The following is a 20,554-nucleotide window of genomic DNA, read 5'->3' on the forward strand; positions in this document are numbered from 1 at the left end:
AATCCATAGCAGTAAACCTCTTTAACATTACATCATGTGCTGGCTATTTATAATAGCAATGTGCTCCAAACAATGCTGTTGTTGTCACCTCTGTCATGTCTGAGGGCACTTGCTGATGACCAGCCGCCCACAAATAATGAGTAGCCTTTTGTTCTTGGGCTTTCACTTTTTTCAGATGGAAATAGTACTATGGAGGAAGCCAATTTTATTTCTTTATTATGGAAATCCACCTTCCTACTACACATACTGGACGTCAAGACTACTTACTGGTCATTGCAGCTGATGTAACAATTTCCATTACAAATAACTGCTGCAGTGTATTGTGGTTTCAACATATATGCAGAAGTGCTGAGTGTAGAATAGCACTGTGTCTATGAGTATGTAGGATCATTTTGATCTGGTAAGCTAACGTTTATTATTTATTTATTTTGAGGGTTTAAATAGAAGTGAAAACATCTGAATTGTGAACACTTGAGAATGGAGGGAGTCCAAACTGTGGTTCATTCTTGTAACACTAAACTATTGTCTGAGCCATCTGCTGAAGTGGAACTCTAACACACAGTTTTCTGTGATTTATGTGCATGTTTAGTTAATAAAAATTTAAAAGAGGTTGCTGGTTATTAGAGTTGTGCACAAGTAGGAAAGAAGATTCCCATGAAGTGTTGGTTAGCACATGCCAAAAGCAGCAAGAAATATGCAATGCATTGTCTTTCTATACTTTGCAAACATCTGGAGTTGGCATCTGTGCATAGACAATTCTATTCTGCCACTTCTCTGACTTGGGCAACGATCAGTTTGTGATACTGCTGTGCTTTAACAAATGTAGTCACTACTCCCAACAGACACTTAATCAAATCATTATAAATGATATTGGCTTAAATTAGCTGTGTTGTAATCTTAATTTGGTGTGGTAATTTTCATGTCCCTGGCATGTTTGAAAAGAATGTCAATTGTGTTTTCTTGCGAAGAAAAAAAAATCATATTGAGAAATATATTAGTTTCCATTATTCTGGACTTCTCTGTCTAGGGATATAGTGCACACTGGCAATTGTAATAAAGGAATTGTTCTCCTACATTCTCAAGCACTTTGGCCTCTTTTCTGAAAGATGAAACCGTTTTTGCAAATATTTAGCTGGGGGTAGGCTAATAATTAGCTGGTTTGATTGGTTTTAGGTATGACTGCAGTTTAATGCTTATCAAATGCAAAATTGGGATTTGGGTTGTCCACAGCTGTTCTCTCTCTCTCTCTCTCTCTCTCTCTCTCTCTCTCTCTCTCTCTCTCTCTCCTCTCCCCCCCCCCCCCAAGCTATCTTGGGGACAGAGGCAAGTACTTGGTAATATCAAACTATATTAGCACTTGAATCTTGTTGAAAACTGAATATGTGAAGTTGAATGAGAGGGGAGTGCTGAAAATATATCTACACCACTGATATAAACTGGCTTAACCGTCATCTTCCCTGGGAAGTATTGGGACCATAGCTCATGAAGAGAGAGGAGTATGCGATAGATAGATAGATGATAGATAGATAGATAGATAGATAGATAGATAGATAGATAGATAGATAGATAGATAGATGATAGATAGATTGCAGCAACCTCTTGTTCTCTCTGGTTTTCAGATGTGCATGCTAAGGGTTATGTATCCAAAATAGTACCCCCCACATATAATAGATAAATTTAAAAATCTAGTACAAAAATGGGACCCCAAAGTGAGGAATGAACACCATCAATAGCTACAAATGTTTTATTATTACTGTTACTTAATAAATTATCATTTATTAAATTTGTATACTGCCCTGTTCGTAGATCGGGGGTGGGCAGAAACAATTTAGTGTGTGAGGAATGGAATGGGGTTTTGTGACAGGGCATAGTTGATTGGAACACTGAACAAAAGTGATGCACACTGCAGCATTTTGTTGCAGGTTCCGCTGTGTTTCATGTCACAGTATTATTCCAGGTTTTTTGGTTTGCAAAATAGTATCTGCTAGATGGGCACACTTTCCCCAGAACCCTTTTGAACAATACAGTGGTACCTTGGGTTACAGACGCTTCAGGTTACAGACTCCACTAACCCAGAAATAGTACCTCGGGTTAAGAACTTTGCTTCAGAATGAGAAATCGCACGGCGGCAGTGGGAGCTAAAGTGGTATATCAGGTTAAGAACAGTTTCAGGTTAAGAACGGACCTCCAGAACAAATAAAGTTCTTAACCCGAGGTACCACTGTACTTGCATGATAGTGTACCTGCTGCTACCTCAAAACAAGTAGCAGTGGCTTTAAAAAGTGATGAAGTAATTCTCCCCCCCCCCCCAAAAGTCCCCAATTTCATCCAAAGAATCTCTGTTGAGAACTTCTGGCTCAGCCAGAAACCATAGAAACTATAAACCTCTTCTGGTATAAATGTAAATGCAATATCTGGTTGATTGGCTTCAGTTTTCAGCTAGTTCAGTTAGGCTCAGGAGAAATAGATCACTGTTATTGTGAACTGCTAAATTCCACTTGGTTGTCTTAGAAACATATAGAAGCCAGCTCAGAGCAATGCAGTGAACTAGGAAAATTTTGTTACGTTGTCAGGTTCAAATAATTGTGTTCAAATACTTTAGCTTTTTCTTTTAAGAACTCCTTTTAGCAATTTTTTTCTACTTCTGAGATGATTATCTTGAGGCTAAAATGAGGAAGAACGAAAATGTGGCCAAATGCAATTTGTGGGTTTTAGACTATAATCTAGGCTCAGTTTTTAGTTTAGATTGATGGTAGGAAACAGAGCAGTGTTAGGAAACAAAAATGCTCAGTTTGAGAAGTTTGTAAGAGAAATTGTCATCCACACTTTCACTCATATTATAATCTTGCACATTACTTTTATTAAAAGTATACTATGATTAAGGCTCCCCCCTGATAACTCTGGTTTCTTAGACTAAGAACAAACCTTGTATATTCCTTACTTTCCCGCTTTACCATGGTTTCCATTACATCTGAGTTATGAAACTATAGTCTAATCTCGATCTACAATCTAGGATCTGAAACCAGGATAGACCAAGATGAAACTACAGTTCCTCTTGATATAAAGGGATACCTTGTTTTAACAAACCATGAAATTTTTCACCTATGGCATATTTGTGATAGGAGGAGGGCGTGTCAGGAAGGACACAAGTTTGATCTTAACCTAATAAATGATGAATTGCCTGAACTGGGCCATAGAGGCACACATGGAAGGAGTTTATAGATACATGTGCAAAGATATTTTAGCAACTGAGCAAGTAAATCTACCTGTAAATGTTCAACAGATTTGAAATGGTGACAGACAGCATGTAATATGACAGTGCACTGCAAAGATAGATTCATGAGTAGCTCTTAAATTATCTTCTGATCTGAAACATGCAATTCATACACATGGTAGTGAGCAAGCTGCGAACACAGTTCTGCATGTCTTGGCAAAAATAGTCAAATACAAGTAGAAAAATGTAAACTATGGTAGTTAAAGCAGAGGTTGGATGGCCATCTCTCTTGGACGCTTTAGCTGAGATTCCTGCATTGCAGGGGGTTGGACTAGATGACCCTCAGGTCCCTTCCAACTCTAAGAATCTAAAGTTACACGAAATACAGGGATGGTTTAGAAAGATTTAGAAGTTATTGAAGCTCTGAGTATGACTTCATCATACAGTGATATGGCAGCCAGGACTAATATGATTCCAAAGTGTATCAAAGAAGCAGGAATATTAAAAGGCAACTAAATGCAATGCAATTAAAATGCAGACAGTATTTGAGCTTCCTGCCTTGGTGCACATTCTTCTTAACTAATGGAAAGGTATTTGATAGAATTCAAAGAAGGTTTTTAACCAAGTCAAAGAAAACAGGAGAAGGAAAGTGGTCTAAAATCTGTCAGTAGTTGAACAACACCTATCCATAAGAAAACAGATTCTTAAATGTGATATCAGTTAAATGCTGGATTAGCTCTTGGCGTCAACAGGTTTACTGCCTGTTGAAGCTCCTCAAGTCTGGTTTAAGTCATGACTTAAACCAATCTCAATAAAAATAAATTCCATTAGAAATAATACTGTCTCTGATTCATGTTTAAAGTAAAGGAAAATTTATTCAACCTTCTTCTAGACTGCAACTACAATAGATAACCAATTGCTATCTCTTCTTGTATTTTTGAGTAGCAAAACATGCAAGAGCCCTGGTTTTCATTTATTGGTAGCTTCCTGCTTATTATCCATTGTTACAAGTTTATTATTCCAACATTGTATTTTACCTGTGGAACATCATAATTTATATTAACCAATCTTGCTCTATGTACCGATCAGTATGAATGCTATATCCCTCTTATGAATGAAGCAGTATTAAGGATTTCATGTGTGTGAGAGAGATATTCAGAAAGCATACATTATTCTTAAAATAAAGTTTTAACACTTAGTATTTTTCATATTTGAAAATAATTTTGTTGAGCTGCTAAATGGGACTGAAAAATCCACAGCATGTCAGGCATGAGAACTTAGTCCTGAAACTGCAAGCCTGAGCACTTCCTTATCAACTGTTCTGTACAACTAACCTTTCTGGCATGCATTAGTGGTAAGTAGGTCATTGACTGAGGTTCTTAAGCCTTTCCTGTAGCTTTCTGCTTGCTTTGCAGACATGCTGGCACAAGAATCCTGTCTAAACAGGTTTTACCTTAGGAATATGAAGCTACCCTTCCCAATTTTGTATACAACAATGCAAAAAGGATAAAAGAGTCATGTAAGATTTATCCACTTGTATGCAGGAACACATATACTACTCCTGAGGTGTCTACTTTTGTTGTTGGCATCTGGCTTGGGAGACAGTGGAGGAATATGCCTTTGGGGGTGAACACAAACAGTTGGGAGAATTACAGAGCCTGCTATGGCTATAGAAGTGTCAGAAGCACTTGTGGAGGAAAAGGAGAACATTCACACACTTGTTGTTAAAATTTGTAAACCGCCCTATACCCACAGGTCTCAGGGTGGTTCATAGGAAAAAATAACGATATATGTGTATATGAGGGGAGATACCAGATGCCAGTGTTCGTTTGATCCAGTAGTACAACAGCAAATATTGTCAGCCTTTCACAGAGCGCAACATCCAGCTATATAAACCATAAATAATGTAATATATCCTCCCCCTTGATACAAGTTAGATATATGACTCTCAGCCATTTTCTGTGTCAGGTTTTTGTTTTTGTTTTGTTTATATTGACACATTACTGTGAAAATAGAAATTGTGTTGTGAAGAGGAAGTGTTATGTTATGTGAAATGAGCAACTGATACTGAGTTAATTGAACTTTGGAGAGCCCTCTTAAAACGAGATCTAAGATTAGGGCTCTAGGAGCAAAGTTCAGTGCTTTCCTTTTAGATGGGTTGCATTGTTTGGCAATGCATTTCAACTTCAAGGATTGAGGTGTGTGAACACACAAACACACACGTGTATATCTGAAGGAGTGTCTCCACCCCCATCGTTCTACCCGGACACTGAGGTCCAGCACCGAGGGCCTTCTGGCGGTTCCCTCACTGGGAGAAGCCAAATTACAGGGAACCAGGCAGAGGGCCTTCTCGGTAGTGGGACCCTGCCTGTGGAATGCCCTCCCACCAGATGTCAAAGAGAACAACAACTACCAGACTTTTAGAAGACATCTGAAGGCGGCCCTGTTTACGGAGGCTTTTAATGTTTGATGTAGTACAGTATTTAAAAAAAATATTTTGGAAGCCGCCCAGAGTGGTTGGGTAAGCCCAGCCAGATGGGTGGGGTATAAATAATAAATTATTATTATTATTATTATTATTATTATTATTATTATTATTATTATGTCCTGACATTAACATTGCATAAGTAGCAAATGTGCTAAATGGTGGCTAGAATATGCACTCCACAGCTTTTTGATGAGGAGTAGTCAGTAATACTCCTCTTCCCCCAGTATTACTAATTCTCAGTATTGAGAGCTGGTGTAGTAGTTAGAGCGATGGACCAAGGTGGGAGTGGGAGACCCGATGTTCAAATCACCACTCAGCTGTGAAGCTGACCGAGTGACCTTGGACCAGTTGCTGGCTCTCAACCTAACCTACCTCACAGGGTTGTTGTGGGGATTAAAGGAGAAGAGGGGGAACCATGTACACCACCTTGAGCAGTAAAAAGCAAATACAATAATAATACAAGTCCTTTAAATATATTTATATACTAGCAGTGAATAAGTATTATGCACCAGTAGTAATCAATCAAAATAATTATCTCCTTCCCCAAGTGCTTAGCTATGGTTAAAGGCGTATGAAGAAATTGTGCTTGAGTGGGCAGAGCCTGAAAAGAAATTGCATCATAAGTAACAAGCCACCCAGGAACTGCTGTCTGCATTGCCTCAGTGCTTTGCAAGACGTGCACTTGACTTGTGGGAGGAATCTGTTATACTAATGAAGAACTAGATTAACTTGTCTGCTGTTTTTGAGAATATGCTTCCCATCTGCTTTTGTTACTAAGTGGCCTTTCTTATTACTAGAAGTGGATGATACAAGAATTTCTCCTGTTTCTTTTGGGCTCAGAATTACTGTGGTTTCAATATGTGTTTAGTTGTGTCAACACTTCTGTTCAAGAACAGAATTTCAAAGTGATATTGTGATATGGTGAGCACCTACTAAAGCAAATTTAATGCTCCCCATCACCTAACAGGTGTTGGAGTCCTCCCATGACACCTGGACTGTGCCCCCCCCCCCAGCATTCCAGCACCTGCTCTGCGTGCAGGAGACCTCTAGGTCCTCCATTAGGAAAAGCTGCTGCTACAAGATGTGACATAGAGATTGGAAAATGAGCTGAATGCCTTCACACTTTTTTAAAATGGATATTTTTGGGGGCCTAAAGTACCAGTTTCAGACAGGATAGGGGGCACAGCTCTCCCGAATTATGAGTCAGAATCCATCAGGCAGGGGAGTGAATGCATTTTTTAAAAAGCCAAATATGGTAGCTGTGACAGACAATGGTCTTCAACACCTTCAGGCATTTGTTGTTCAGTATGTATACTTCAGTCTTTGGATAGGACAGACAACTTTCTCAGTACTGTAATTTTGTGTAAATTGTTTTCCCTTTTTTCTTGCTGCAAGCTTGAAGCCTGCAGCACTTTTTCAGTGAAAGCCCTGAGTAGAAGCTTAAGTAAGAATAGTATTTCAGCAGTTTCAGAAGTCTAAAATATTTAGCAGGCATGTTTGGTTGGGCAGTAGTACACAAGCATGATGAAGTGAAAAAAGAAAAGGGCAATTAGCTGTATCAAGACATTCATTATGTTAGGCAGGGCACACTGTATGAATAGGTTGCAAGTTAAATTAAATTGACTTTGCAATTAAACCCTGCAAACTTTTGTTTGTCTCAAATGCTGCACTGTATTCTTAGTCAGAAAAATGAACTCTATTCACTTTAATTTTGAGGCAGAATTGCTTTTTTGAACATTTTTCTCCATGCCTCCTGATACTAATATTCTCTGTGCTGCTCACTGAATACTTGGTTAACAAACAGTTGCTCAATTAGCTATTTATTTGCCTCTTTCTGTGGTCATAAAAATAAAGTGGTTTTGTAAACTCTCAAAGTGTTGTTGCTTACTAATATTTCCTTGCTGTTGAATAGGTCGTCATTGTTGAAATTAAACAAAGCTCCTGCTGTATATGGTATATCAATGCATCTAAACTGTCTGGAAAGTTTTTCATCATGTTGTACTTGATATTATGTTTGTGTGTAAACTGCTAAGCAAAGGGATTTCCAACATGCATGAATTTCTGACAGCACTCCTACTGTTGACACAAAATAGGGATGCCCATGCTTACAGTGCATCACTCTCAACTTTAACACGGGTTTTCCTTCCTTTACTTAGCCACAGGATAGTAAAGGATTTAGGAACAACTGTAGAGCTTAATACCCTGAAGGAGCGAATGGGTAAGCTTAGGATGTATGTATGTGTGTGTGTGTGTGTGTGTGTGTGGGAAATGAAGTCGCAGAACCTGAACAAGCAGGTTGTGAAAACAACACTATCATATTAATCTTCCAGTTAACAGCCTTGCATATTTCAGGCAGATTTTGCCATTTCTCAAGATAAATTATTACCTATTTTTCGCTCTATAGGACACACCCGACCATAGGACGCACCTTGTTTTAGAGGGGGAGAACAAGAAAAAAAATTTGCCCCTCTTTGCGCAGCGCCCCTTCAGTGAAGCGGCAGGAGAAACGGAGCCCCTTCCATTTCTCCTCCCGCTTAGCTGAAGGGGCACCTACCCTTCAGTGAAGGCAACCCGAAGCCTCCGGAGCGCGACGGGAGCTCCTGCCGTGCTCCGCAGGCTTCAGGCAGCTATCTTTGAAGCCTGGAGAGCAAGAGGGGTCGGTGCATACCAACCCTTCTTGCTCTCCAGGCTTCAGTGAAGGCAACCCGAAGCCTCCGGAGCGCCGTGGGAGTGCTCCCACTGCGCTTTGGAGGCTTTGCGTTGCTATCGCTGAAGCCAAGGAGCCTGCATTCGCTCCATAAGACGTACACACATTTCCCCTTAATTTTTTTGAGGGGAAAATGTGTGTCTTATAGAGTGAAAAATACGGTACTTCAGTTATGCTCTCAAATAAGCACTTGCACTGTGAATGAAATGATACACCACTTAAATTGTGTAGGTACTTTTTTTAGTGGTGATTTTCTTAGCATCTAAATGGGCCTATGGTCTCTAATGATTTTTTGAACGCTTCCATGTTACAAAGTGCCTATATAAAAGTAGGTGAATTATTGCTTAAAATTGCACTTCAAGTTTCTTTCTTTAATGGAGTTGAAATGTTGCAACTGACTAAATTTAAAACAATAGTAGCATACTTGCCAAAATCTAAAGCGAAAAAGCACCTACCCAGAATGGAAGGAAAAATGGGGAGAAAGGTAATAGGATTCTTTCAAAGGGTGTAAATTGAGTTTTAGGTTTAAGTTTGTGGATTTTGCTATCTTCCTGCTTTGATGTGAAGAGTGTTTGTTATTGCTACGGCCTTGAAAATGCACCTACTTGGTAAGTGCGTTGAAGTCAAGATTGCAGATTCAATATATGAAATCTCTGTTTATGGAAGTAACACCCCAATTGTACTGGGAGTAGATGAGCCCCCTTGAAGTGGAAAATGAGTCACACAATCCGTCTCCTTGGCTTCATATAAAAGGGAAGATACAGACTATTTTTTTTCATCCTATTTGCTCTAAGAGTAGCAGAAGGTAGAGCTGGGCAATACCTGCTTTCTTACATCGGAATACAACACCAGCTAAGCATCTCAAAATGGTGGTATATTACAATGTTGGAAAGGATGCGGGAAGGAAGAAGGCAGTTGCCTGCCATGGAGGCAGTTGGCGTCACCAGGCATAGCTTCTGCCTCTTCCAAAGCCACCGCCTCCTCCAGCACCTTCCAGCCTGTGCTAAGGCAGCTGAGCTAGGACTGTGAATGCTCCATTCAGGCACCTGCCTTAGCCGCTGCCACCTTATAATGGGTGGGGTGGCAGGGCAGATGGGTTACCTCTTTTTCCTGGGAGGAAGAGGCAGCCCATCCCCCCTCTGCAAGCCAAATTAGGGGTGGGGGGCTTGATCAGAGGAGAAGTGGGTGGTTTAAGGAAGCCTGCTTCTCAACTGAACAAACCTCCAGCTCACACAAGCTGGAGTGGGGGCTTTGTTAAACTGCTCTGCTGAGGCATGGTCAGCTGCACACCCGTCAGCAGAGCAGTTTAAAGAAGCCTCCTGCCCGCATGGTACCTCTGAGGTATGAGGGCCAGAGCATGCTGGCAGCTTCACCCGTTGTTTATTGCAGGTGAAGCAGCCCATCGCTCTCTGGCCCTCATACCAGTCTTGCCTATTAGAAGGTACCATAAGAAACCACCCATATGAAAAAGGAATCTATCTGAACACTTTCACATGACCTATCTTTATTCAGTTTGCCCCTGGGGCAAACTAGATTTATGCTTCATATAATTGGAGACCCCTGCTTCCTTCAACATTGACTGCTTCTCTAGACCAGAATTCCCAGCTCCATTACTATTCCCTTGTTTGTTTCTTCTTTAAATACTGTCCTGGGATGGGGGAGTGGGGTTGTCCAATGCTTCTGTGTTGCATATAAGAGTTGGAAGATGCTTCATTTGGAAATACTACTCCAGCCAGTTGCTCCTGTCTGGGAAGAATATGTATTATTATTTCAGTTTCCAGAACTAGCTGCACCTTTACTCCATTGCTCCTCTCCTGATATGCCTGAAACTGAGAGATCTAGTGGAAACTAACTTCTCATTTGACCTAGACCCTGCTGTAGAGGCACACGTCCGGTATTGGTTCGAGCAGCGAAACGCTTACATGCTGGTATGAATGCACCCTTGGTATTTTGAGGATGACGTGTTTATGCTGATGTCTGCAAACTGCTACCTCCCCCCACCTTGTTTATGCTGATTACTTAAATCAAGTGTTTATAGGGTTCTACTGCTGACCATCATTAGTGGTTAAGGAGGAGTGAATTCCATGCTGGGCTGAACATGTACGAAGTCTTTAACAAAAGTCTTACAGTTCTGGAAACTTGGCAGGTACTATCTGGGAAAGGTACCATATCTTCAGGATTAAAATAATCTGTATGAGCAATGGACATGATTCTGAAAATGCAAAACAAATTCTGAGTTAAATTGGATTTATTTCAGCTTCAACACTAACTTTAATATGAGAGTAGGCTTTTCATTCATGAATTATAATTCCATACTGGGCACTTGGGGGGTCTGTGTGTGTGTGTGTGTGTGTGTGTGAGTGAGTGAGTGAGAGAGAGAGAGAGATTCATGATTAGTACTTGCTGTGAATATTGCATCAAAACTGTTGCATGCTTCGATGTATTAGTTAACACCCTCATAATTTCACTAGCTAGATTTACATATAATTTTATATTGAGTTTATGCCTTATCTGGTGGCATGTATGTCTTATGAGATATTGGACATGGTCTGCTAGGTTCAGTACTTCACAGATCACAGAAATTGAAGTGTAAACGGGCACCCTCCTCTCCTCTGTTCATGCAGTATCTCTGTAACAGGGTGCTTGAAAAAAGCTTGCTTATCCCTCACACTACTTCTCTTGTCCTGTTGCACAGCCGGCGCCAGTCTGAAAAGGCCAATTCAAATGCTTCCTTATTGGCACTGGCTCCTCTGGCTTGGCTTTTACTTAGAGTTTGTAAAAAGGAGCAGCTGTTTGTCTTTTCCAGCCTAGGTTTTTTTCCGGTTTCCTTTGCTGCTCTTTCATTGGCTGAGGGAAGGAGGGAGGAAGGGTTAGAGTGAAGTAAGCTGTGTAAACTCTGTGAATGTGGTTGGACTAGTTTTTTTGAGGAGGCAAGGAGAGAGAACTAGTAAAGCGTTGCGAGTCTGTACTGGCAGTTTCCAATTTCCCCCCTTTCCCCCTCACTTTCTCTCTCTCTTGTCTTTCTCCAACATGGTTGGGGATCATTGTAACCTCAGCGGCGAAAGACCAGTACTTGCCCAAACTCCCAAAACTGGATTAAGCTGCAAAATGGTTCTTCAGGCAGTGGGCAAAGTATTAAGGTAATAACTTATTTTAAACAATCTTCTTGATGTGATGGGGGAGAGAAGAAGCATATGTCGCATTCTCATTCTCTAGCTTGTTCGGCTATTAATTCACTTGGAGTGCAGACAGATCCTTATAGACATCAGTGGCAAAACTACAATTGATTTTAAATGAGGCAAGATTTCAGGTGATCATGTGAAGCAGAACAGTGTATTTAGAGCTAGGGTGTTAATAAATTCAGGTTGGATTTTAGTAAAGACAACAGTAGTTTAAGTGGCTTCGTCTTGCCCCAATTTTTCTGACTTCTGCATTCACTATTTTAGAATTCAGAATCAAAAGAGCAAAATGTTTGGAACTTCTTATTCTCTATGCACATCTGTGCTTGAACACCTTTGTTCAGATGTTATTGGGCTTCAACTAAGAAATGTAAACTTCATGTATGCATATTGATGGTGGGGTTTTCTGGTAGAATTACTTAAGTAAGGCTGCAATTCTGTGCATGCTTAGCTGTGGAGTAAGTCTCATTGAACACAATGGGCATCTTCATTTTAAAGTGATAATGCATATAATTGGGTTACAAGTTATTTTGGTAAATATATTTTATTTTTTGTTCATTAATGTGTTCAGTCATAAGATTTAATCAGGCTCTCGGTCCAGAGTTTGTAATAAGAATTTTGGTCAGACGAGGAGGTGTGTACTTTTCCATTGTAACTTCCAGAAATGTTATCACAGAAATAAAAATACCTTTCAGCAGAAGTAGTTCTTAAATCAAATATGAACATTTATTTAAGTTTGAATGTATGGTTAAATAAAGTGGTTAGAGATCAGTATCCGCTGAATGAGTTTATTATTTTATCACAACTTGGTTTTGGTGAAGGTTTTGGGACAGTTTGTCAACCAGAATATTATCCCCCACTTCCTTTCTTGCATTGTGCTGTCCACAAAAAAGTCATGGACATGTATTTATCTGCGTTCATGGGGTAAATTATATATTTGAAATGCATTTTCTTGTAAGTTACATTTTTCAGTTATTTGTAATGATAACACTGGTATTGACATGAAAGTGACGAACCCAGACTGCATAAGTGGGGTACTTGGCTCATGAAGAAAACTCTGAACTAGCCAATTAGCAATGGCAACATAGGTTGTGAGTACAACACTAATGATATGGTATGTGAGTATGATCACCTCACTGCAAGTTAAATATAATTACTACATTTTGAGGTGGAGTTGTGGCTTGCCTGACAGCGTTGGCTGCCATCTTTTGCTGAATCAAACTGCAATTAACAAAGATGGAAAAAGTGATGTCACAATGCAGTATTTTTATCATTGGTGACTACTGGACTCTTCTAAGTGGGGAGTGTGTGTGTGTGTGTGTGTGTGTGTGTGTATGCATGCTACAGGTAGACTTACATAATTGAGCAAGCCACTTTCGGCACTTCATTTTACAGGTTTCGTCTTGCCCCCCTCCCCCAATGAATAATCCAAAGTTGAACTTGTTTGGGGCACTTGGTACTTACTCTCTGGTGCATAAAGATATGATAAACTTGGGAAATGGCAAGCTCTGGGTGTGTGCTGTGCAGGAAGACAAGAAAAAGGTGGTGTTTGTGTGCTGGGATTCTGCAGAAGCACAGAAAAATCTTAATCCAACTTCCTAAGAATACCACCTGTCATTAAGGAATGACAAGAACTAACCAGACTTCCCAGCCTTATGTTTGTGAAGTTACGTGTGAAAACTTGTGGATGGTGTCTGATGAAATCTCAGAAGGCAGTGAGAGTTTTTGAGTAAGATTTCCAGGAGTCACAGGCAAGGCTTCAATGCCATGTATAGACTGTTGCTTCTCTTCATGTTAAGGATGAGGATAACAAATTTTGCAGAGCAAGAGATCTTCCCATTTCCTTAATAGGCAAAATTTATTCCAATTCACAGAAACCAGTATTTCTTGTCACGGAATTTGGGCTAACGTGGTGCAAAATTGTGTTCATTGCATGTGTTTCTCTTCATCGGAAATTATGGACCTGAGCAAGAGTTATTATGATACTCAAGAGAAGTTGAGGGGAATTTCCTTAGTTCCTTTGACTTTTCAAACAAGCATGGGAACCCATTTTTTATCTCATTTAAAATGAGTTACTCTTTATGTATTCAGATACTCACCTATGGTGCCAACAAAGAAAGGAAATAACCAATTAAATCTTTCCACATCTCTTTGCAATACCCTCTTCTGCATGTAATTATTATCAGTCAGCAGGATTAACTAATATAAGAGTTTAATAGCTCTGTTAGAGCACATAGGCTATGACTGAAAAGGGTGAATAGAAATGGGACATGAAGGAACAAGACAACATTGGCTGCTCAGGAAAGGTAAATAAATGATAGTTTAGATTGTATAATGCATTTGTGTGTGGCAGGTGACAGAGGGTTGTGCCAAGAAGGATGAAAACAAATTTAACCCACTGAATAGTCTTTTTAAAAAATTGGCAAGTTGGCTGTGATAATTTCAAAGTGTCCTTTCAATTTGCCAGGCTTTAGTCAGCTAGTTGACTTTAAGGACTGTGGAACCTAAACTCAGTAGAACAGTAACCCATTCATCATGCCATAACTGGAAAGAACTGCTTTTGCTATAATGTTTGCTGAGAGAATTAGGGAGCAGGCACACCTGGCTTTCCCATAGGAATGCTGCCACGTTTCTCAGGAAGCCTATGCAGTCTTTGCTTTCTTACAAAGGTAGCACCACCTTTTACAATTATCCACCTCTTCGGTTGGTTTGCCTCTTTGCTGTTACCGCTCCCTGACTACCACTTAGTTGGGGGAAAGGTCATCAGGGGGTGTGCATGTTTGTGTAAAAACTAAAATGTTGCTTTACTTGAATTGCTACAGTACATCAGGTAGCAGTAAGTTTTGTTGATAATATATCGTCTCCTCATCCAACAGTTTAGGTAGGAAGCATGTGCACATGTGCATGGTTTCATAGAATATCTAGTGTGGAGGGTCAATCTGGTGAAGCTTCTTCCTGATTGTTAAAAATCCATTTCCAAGATCTACCGCTGTTGCATTTCCTTTTGCTGAAAGTTCATTATTCTGGAGAGAATTTTATGTGAAGTCTGTTTCATGGGCACACTTTGTGAACTGGATCATATCCACCAAGCCCATGATCCTTTTATGTTTGAGTTAGTTTGCTTGTAAAACAAAAGCAAACAGTATTGGGACTGCTCATTTTCCAGTCATTGCTCCTCCTTATATTCTTTAATTGTATTGCAACTTCTAGCAAAAGCATGAAAGTGCATTTGTGCAATTTGATTTAAGTTTATACAGTGTTGATTTGGCTGAATCCTAGGCCCCAGTACTCCAAATTCTGCCCTTATATCATGCAAGTTGCCATCTCAGTGACTTACTCAGTTGTGCATGTAGATACGGCCTAGAATTTAACTTCATAGGAATGGTAGAAAAGTTAAATAAGGATTCTGAGTCACTACTATCAGATTAGTAGCCATGGGTAAGGAACTGGAAGCTATGTAGATCCCTGAATCCCAGCTCTGACTAGTAGAATCCCTGTTGATCCTGCCCATGCACACATTTCTTCCGAGTGTATTTGCAACACCATGATCATGACATTTTTCCCTCTAAAGGATATACACATTTTGCTTCCTTGAATTATGTATTCCGTAAATTGTTAGGTTGAATATAACTAAACTGGCAATCCTTTTGATTAAAGTCTTATCAATCTCCATCAATTTTACAGTGCAACTAATGCAACTAATTTTATTTAGGTGCTAGAGAGAAATTAAATGTTTTTATAAGAAGTTCAGCTTCTTTTTATAAACAAGTCAGTTGTGTAATACTACACATACTAGCTCTGAGCAATGTTTTGTTTGCAGACTAGACCACTTTTATCTCTAATGGACCAAGTTCAAATTTTATAAGCTTCAGCAAAATAGCTTCTTAATCACAGTATGAACTACTTTGTAGACATTGCTAGAAAACAGATCATCTTGGAACTTGTTTAAGCAGAATTTAAGATGGGTTGGAGACTACTGGGCAAAAGGCAATTTGGGAGCTCTCTGAACTATTTTTGTCTTGCTCTGTTCTTTTCTCCAACTTTCCATTTGACTAAAATAGTGTAGCAGGGAAAACTTTTGACGGAGAGCAAATTATTGTCTGCAGCTTGAGTTGAGTGTCTTTTAATTGCTTCAAACTGAAACTTGATTGTGTCTTATTCAAAATACATCAAGTAGCATTTGTCTCATTAGGTCTTGGCAAAAGGTTGACAGAAAGGCAACATTTATTCAGGCCTGTCTGGCAGAAATGTTTAAGCATCAACCTGATTGGTGGATGATAAAGTACATGTGTATATTCTGCGCTTAAAATAAAAATTGTGCTCCAGAGTAACTGTTGAGATACCAGGGTTCAAATCCCACTCAGCTATGGAGCTTACTGTGATTACCTTGGGCCAGTCACCATCTCTTAGCCCAACCTACTTTACAGGATTGCTGTGAGGATAAAATGGGGGGAACCACCATGTTCAACTGCTTAGAGGAAAGGTGACATATGAATGTAATAACAACTAAATAAATAACACTACATAAGAACACCTGGATCTATGTATGTACTTTGCATAATTCTGCTTCTAGTGCTTATGATGGAAAAAGTATAAGGGCTGTGTGGTACACTTGAGTACAACTCCATGAACTTGGGAAATCCTGGCCCAAATGTTTTAATGGTGATAAAAGTGAGTGTGTGAGTGTTTCTCAAAGATGCTCTGTCACTTCTTTAAGAATGGACAAGGACTCTAAAACTTCTTTTGTTTTTAAATTACGAATTTAGTCAATTTTTTGAGTTATACTGATGTGTAAAGGAGAATCAATATGGTACTTACGATTGTCACATATGATTGTCACATCATTTTACCAAGGTGTAATGTTCAATTGTCAGTTATATTGAAAGGGAATATTTCTAATCCTGTTAAAGATGCAGGCTGAAGCTTAGTTTTGAATTTAACAATAGAAGCCCATGTTCCTTGTTAACTATTGATTAAAAAGAAAACTAGTGTAAAGTTATTTTTACAAAGCTGGTTTTAAATTGTTGAGAGAACCTTTGGCATTGGCAGAAAATTTTTGTCCATACCTTTTTTTTGGGAAACGTCAGATCCTATTAATGCTTTAAGCATAACATGTTTTAATAAGCATAACATGTTTTAAAAATTTAAACAATTATATCTTTAAAATTATGCCAAACTACTTGTATATAGTGACATATATAGCAGAACTGGTAGGCGTATTCTTTAATTACAGTACACATGGAAGGATTTCTTAAATGTATGAGCAGAGAAGTGTGGGATCTGTCACCCTTGTTCCTAGTTCTTATAGTCTGGCCAGTACTGGGTACATAGGAAAATGCAGCATACTTGTGCATACATGGAAACCATTTACCAAGTGTAGAAATGCTTGCTGTTTACAATGATGTTGAATCAGTTGAAAAGGAATGTTGAAATTCCACTTGGAGAAGTTAGTTTGCAGCATGCTGAAAGAGTGGGGAAAGTGAACTTTTAGATCTTGCTATATTATCAGTATAGTTTGGAGTGAGGCTCTCTTTCTTGCACAGTAATTTGTATGCATGTACTTCTAGCCATTCCTGCAGTATTTCTAAAATCTTCTCTGGCTTGTCCAGAAACAAAATAGGTTTAATTTGACCTTGTGCTTATGAATGAGGCAGAGAGGTATACTGCAGTTACCATTCAACGCTGAATTGGATTTAATGGAGCAACATTGTCCTGACAGCCAACTCACCAGTTAAAACTTAGAACCAGATAGAATTGATGGTGTTTTGAATGCCAGTCCCAACAAGCTTCAAGTGTAGATGTTATTGCTTGCTCCAGTAATGGACTGAATTTTGACATACTGTTATCAATGCATTATGTGCTGAAAATTGTACACACAAAGTAGTTAAGGGGTTAAAAGGTATTATAATCTCTAATTTGAAAGAGTACAAAAAGGGCATCAGGCAGGGCAGGACCCTTTTATTTTCAATGAGGGCGAGACACAATGAAGTGAGCAAATGTGGAAAATACCTGGTTTCTCCTCCACTCCCTCAAAACAGAAACCAAATCTCTTCATCGCAGAGCACTTTAATGCATATATGGCTTTTCTGGCAGGACAAGGCAAGTCTGAACTAAAGACAGAGCTTTTGCTGTTCCTTCCCCCCAGGGAACTTAAAACAGAAATAAGACTGATTGAACTCAGCTGACGTGTTGTGCCGTGTTGAAAAATATTTATCCTTCAGAAAAGAGCTCAGCTTTGCGGAATGACTGTTCTGTGAACTCACTCACTGATGGTGGTGGGTGAACGTGGTCATCTTTGCATTCCAGCATAGCACTATTTTTGCTTGCTTAGTTTATTTTAGAATACTTATATTTTGCTTTATAGCCTAGAGAGGCACTATTAGTGGATTTAAGAAGATCCTCACAATAGAAGTCACATTCAAGTCTGGTACCAGGAATATTAATAACATGGTGTTCCTGTGGTGCCAAGATGATTCAGGTGGCATTTTCCTGCCCTCTTCTTTGGTGTTGTCCTTCACTCTCCACCTACTAGGGAACAACTCCCCTTGGAGTGAAGCCAAGCAGCTGGAGCTCACTTAGCCCATTATGAAGGAAAGTCCCCTTGTGACATTTTCTAACGTTCATCCTCATGGAAGCATTTCTGTAGATTGTTGAACTGTGAGAGTGTTTTCAAACTGTGAACATGTACTTGCTTCATTCATATCTTTTTGTACTCTCCTATCTGTGCTTCCCACTCTGTCAAATTGCTATGAATTGCTGATTGCAGCTGTTGTGCCCTTTGTGTCTGTACATTCCTCACAATACAATCACTAATGAAATCCTCACAATACAATCACTAATGAAATAGTCCATGCCAATTGCACTTTTATATAGGGGACCTTCTCCAACCTGGTGCCCTCCAGGTGTTTTGAACTTCAGCTCCAACAACATTCCAGTGGTTGGGAATGATAGAAAATGTAGTTCAAAACACCTGGAGGGCACTTGGTTGGGTAAAGTGACCAGGTGAAAGATTCCATGGCATAGAATTTCTTCTAAACAACAAAGCTGCCTTCATTCCTGGAATGTTATGGCATATCTGGAGATGACTTGTAGCCTTGAACACTCTGAAAGTAGTTTTCCATTGAAGATAGATTCACACTTCACATTGGCTCCCCCCCCCCCACAGTTCATCTGCGACTGTGTGTAACCCAGCTCCATTCTTCACTCAGCCGGGGGGGGGGGGGGAGAGATGATATTAATGATTCCTTAAATGGGGCCTAGCACAGTATTTTGTGACATTTTTGTTGGCCTAACAAAGGTATTGCCAAATATGGATTTGGGTTGAAAAGCAGGAGTAGACTGACCTTGAAGTGAAGATAAGCAAGCAGAGTGGCCCCCTAAAGACCTACTTTTGGCCCAGTGCTATTAATGTTTCATAAATGATCTGAGCTGAGTCAGGTTTCTTGATAATGCCAAATTATTTAGAGCCCTTAAAAATTCATATGGCTGCAAAGAACTCCAAAACAATTTCTCCAGATTGGCTGAATAGGCAAAAAAAAAAAAAAAAAAAAAGTAGAAAAAAGGTAAATGCAGTTCAATGGGCAAAGTAATGTGCATTGGGGCCAAAAATCCTAACCACACATCTACCAATAGGGTTGGAAATGAGTCAGAAAGAATATTGAAAATCTGGCATAAAAACAGATATTGGCAGCTAAAGCAATTAAGGTGATGGTGCATTTTCCCTGTATCGGGGTGGGGAACTTGTGGCCCTACAGATGTTGCAGGACCCCCACACCTCTGCCCATTAGCCATGCTGGAGCTTTGCTCATTTGTGAAATGTGTTCTACCTACTTTTCATTATAAAATAAGACTACTTTGGGGGGCCTAACCCCAGATGGCTTGCATATCATTAAAGCATAATACAATTCAAAGCAAAATTAATGGCTTAAATGATGGCAGCACAAAAATATTTATAGGCATAGGTCAGTTGATCCAGCTGTTAAAAAACCCCAGTAAGTCACAAAACATGTATCTAAGCTTATAAAAGGCAACCAGGCAGTGTAGCTACCGTATTTTTCGCTCTATAAGATGCATCAGACCATAAGACGCACATAGTTTTTTGAGGAGGAAAACAAGAAAAAAAATATTCTGAATCCCAGAAGCCAGAACAGCAAGAGGGATCTGGCTTCTGGGATAGCCTCTTGCTGTTCTGGCTTGTGGGATAGCCGCGCACAGCCTCTCCTGGGCAGCGGGAGGAAGGCTCCCCCAAGAGCCACACACACGCTCCATGCGGCTCTTTAAAGGGAGCGCTGAGCAGAGCCTCCCGCCTGCATTCCCTCCTTAAGACGCACACACATTTCCCCTTACTTTTTAGGAGGGGAAAAGTGTGTCTTATAGAGCGAAAAATACGGTATATTGAGCTTCACATGTTTAAGGACAGTTGTTAGGAAGACACAGTCTCTGTGTTCCGCTTGTGGATTTATTGAAAGCATCTTGTTTGCTGCTGTTTGAAAAATGTGTCAATTTAGATTGGCTTTTTAAAAATGAAACTATGTAACTCCTTACTGTGTAACATGTTCCTCTTAAGCATTTTTTTGAAGACATTTTGGAAAAGCCCTGTCCATTCCTTACATAGTTGCAAACCTTTGCATAAGTGATCTACAGCTTAAAAAGTGATCTACAGCTTAAAAAGGGTAACAAAACTGTATGTGGCAATGTTTTTATATGTACAAATGTGAACATTTTCAGCCATGAATAAAAATGAACCTCTATGATGGGATTGTTTGTAACAGCAACATGTTCCTCATTTCTGTATCATCATAAATGTGTACCTGTTAGCCAGCATGTGGGCTATATACTTGATGAGAGGCGGTAACGTGATCTCAGTGATGAAATAGATTGTGTAAGCTGAGGTGAGAATAGTACCTTCATAGCTTAAATCAAATAGTTTTACCATACTAGTAACTTCATAATGCTGCAATTAATAT

General features: G+C 39.6%; 1 protein-coding gene across 4 annotated transcripts in view; it reads left to right on the plus strand.

The window, feature by feature from the left end:
• The window catches only part of MOB2 (MOB kinase activator 2), a 103,248-nt gene that overhangs the window by 59,444 nt on the left and 23,250 nt on the right, over positions 1–20,554 (plus strand). Inside the window, exon 1 of one of the 4 annotated variants that reach the window (XM_081904588.1) lies at positions 11,320–11,549. The exons of the other annotated variants lie outside the window; for them this stretch is intronic. Within the exon in view, the coding sequence (XP_081760714.1) occupies positions 11,440–11,549 (110 nt within the window). The 5' untranslated portion in view covers positions 11,320–11,439. Of the gene's footprint in view, positions 1–11,319; positions 11,550–20,554 lie in introns of those variants that run through there. 4 annotated transcript variants of the gene reach the window in all.

Source organism: Podarcis melisellensis, assembly GCF_964234715.1.
Source record: "Podarcis melisellensis genome assembly, chromosome: 1".
Classification (NCBI taxonomy): Eukaryota; Metazoa; Chordata; class Lepidosauria; order Squamata; family Lacertidae; genus Podarcis; species Podarcis melisellensis.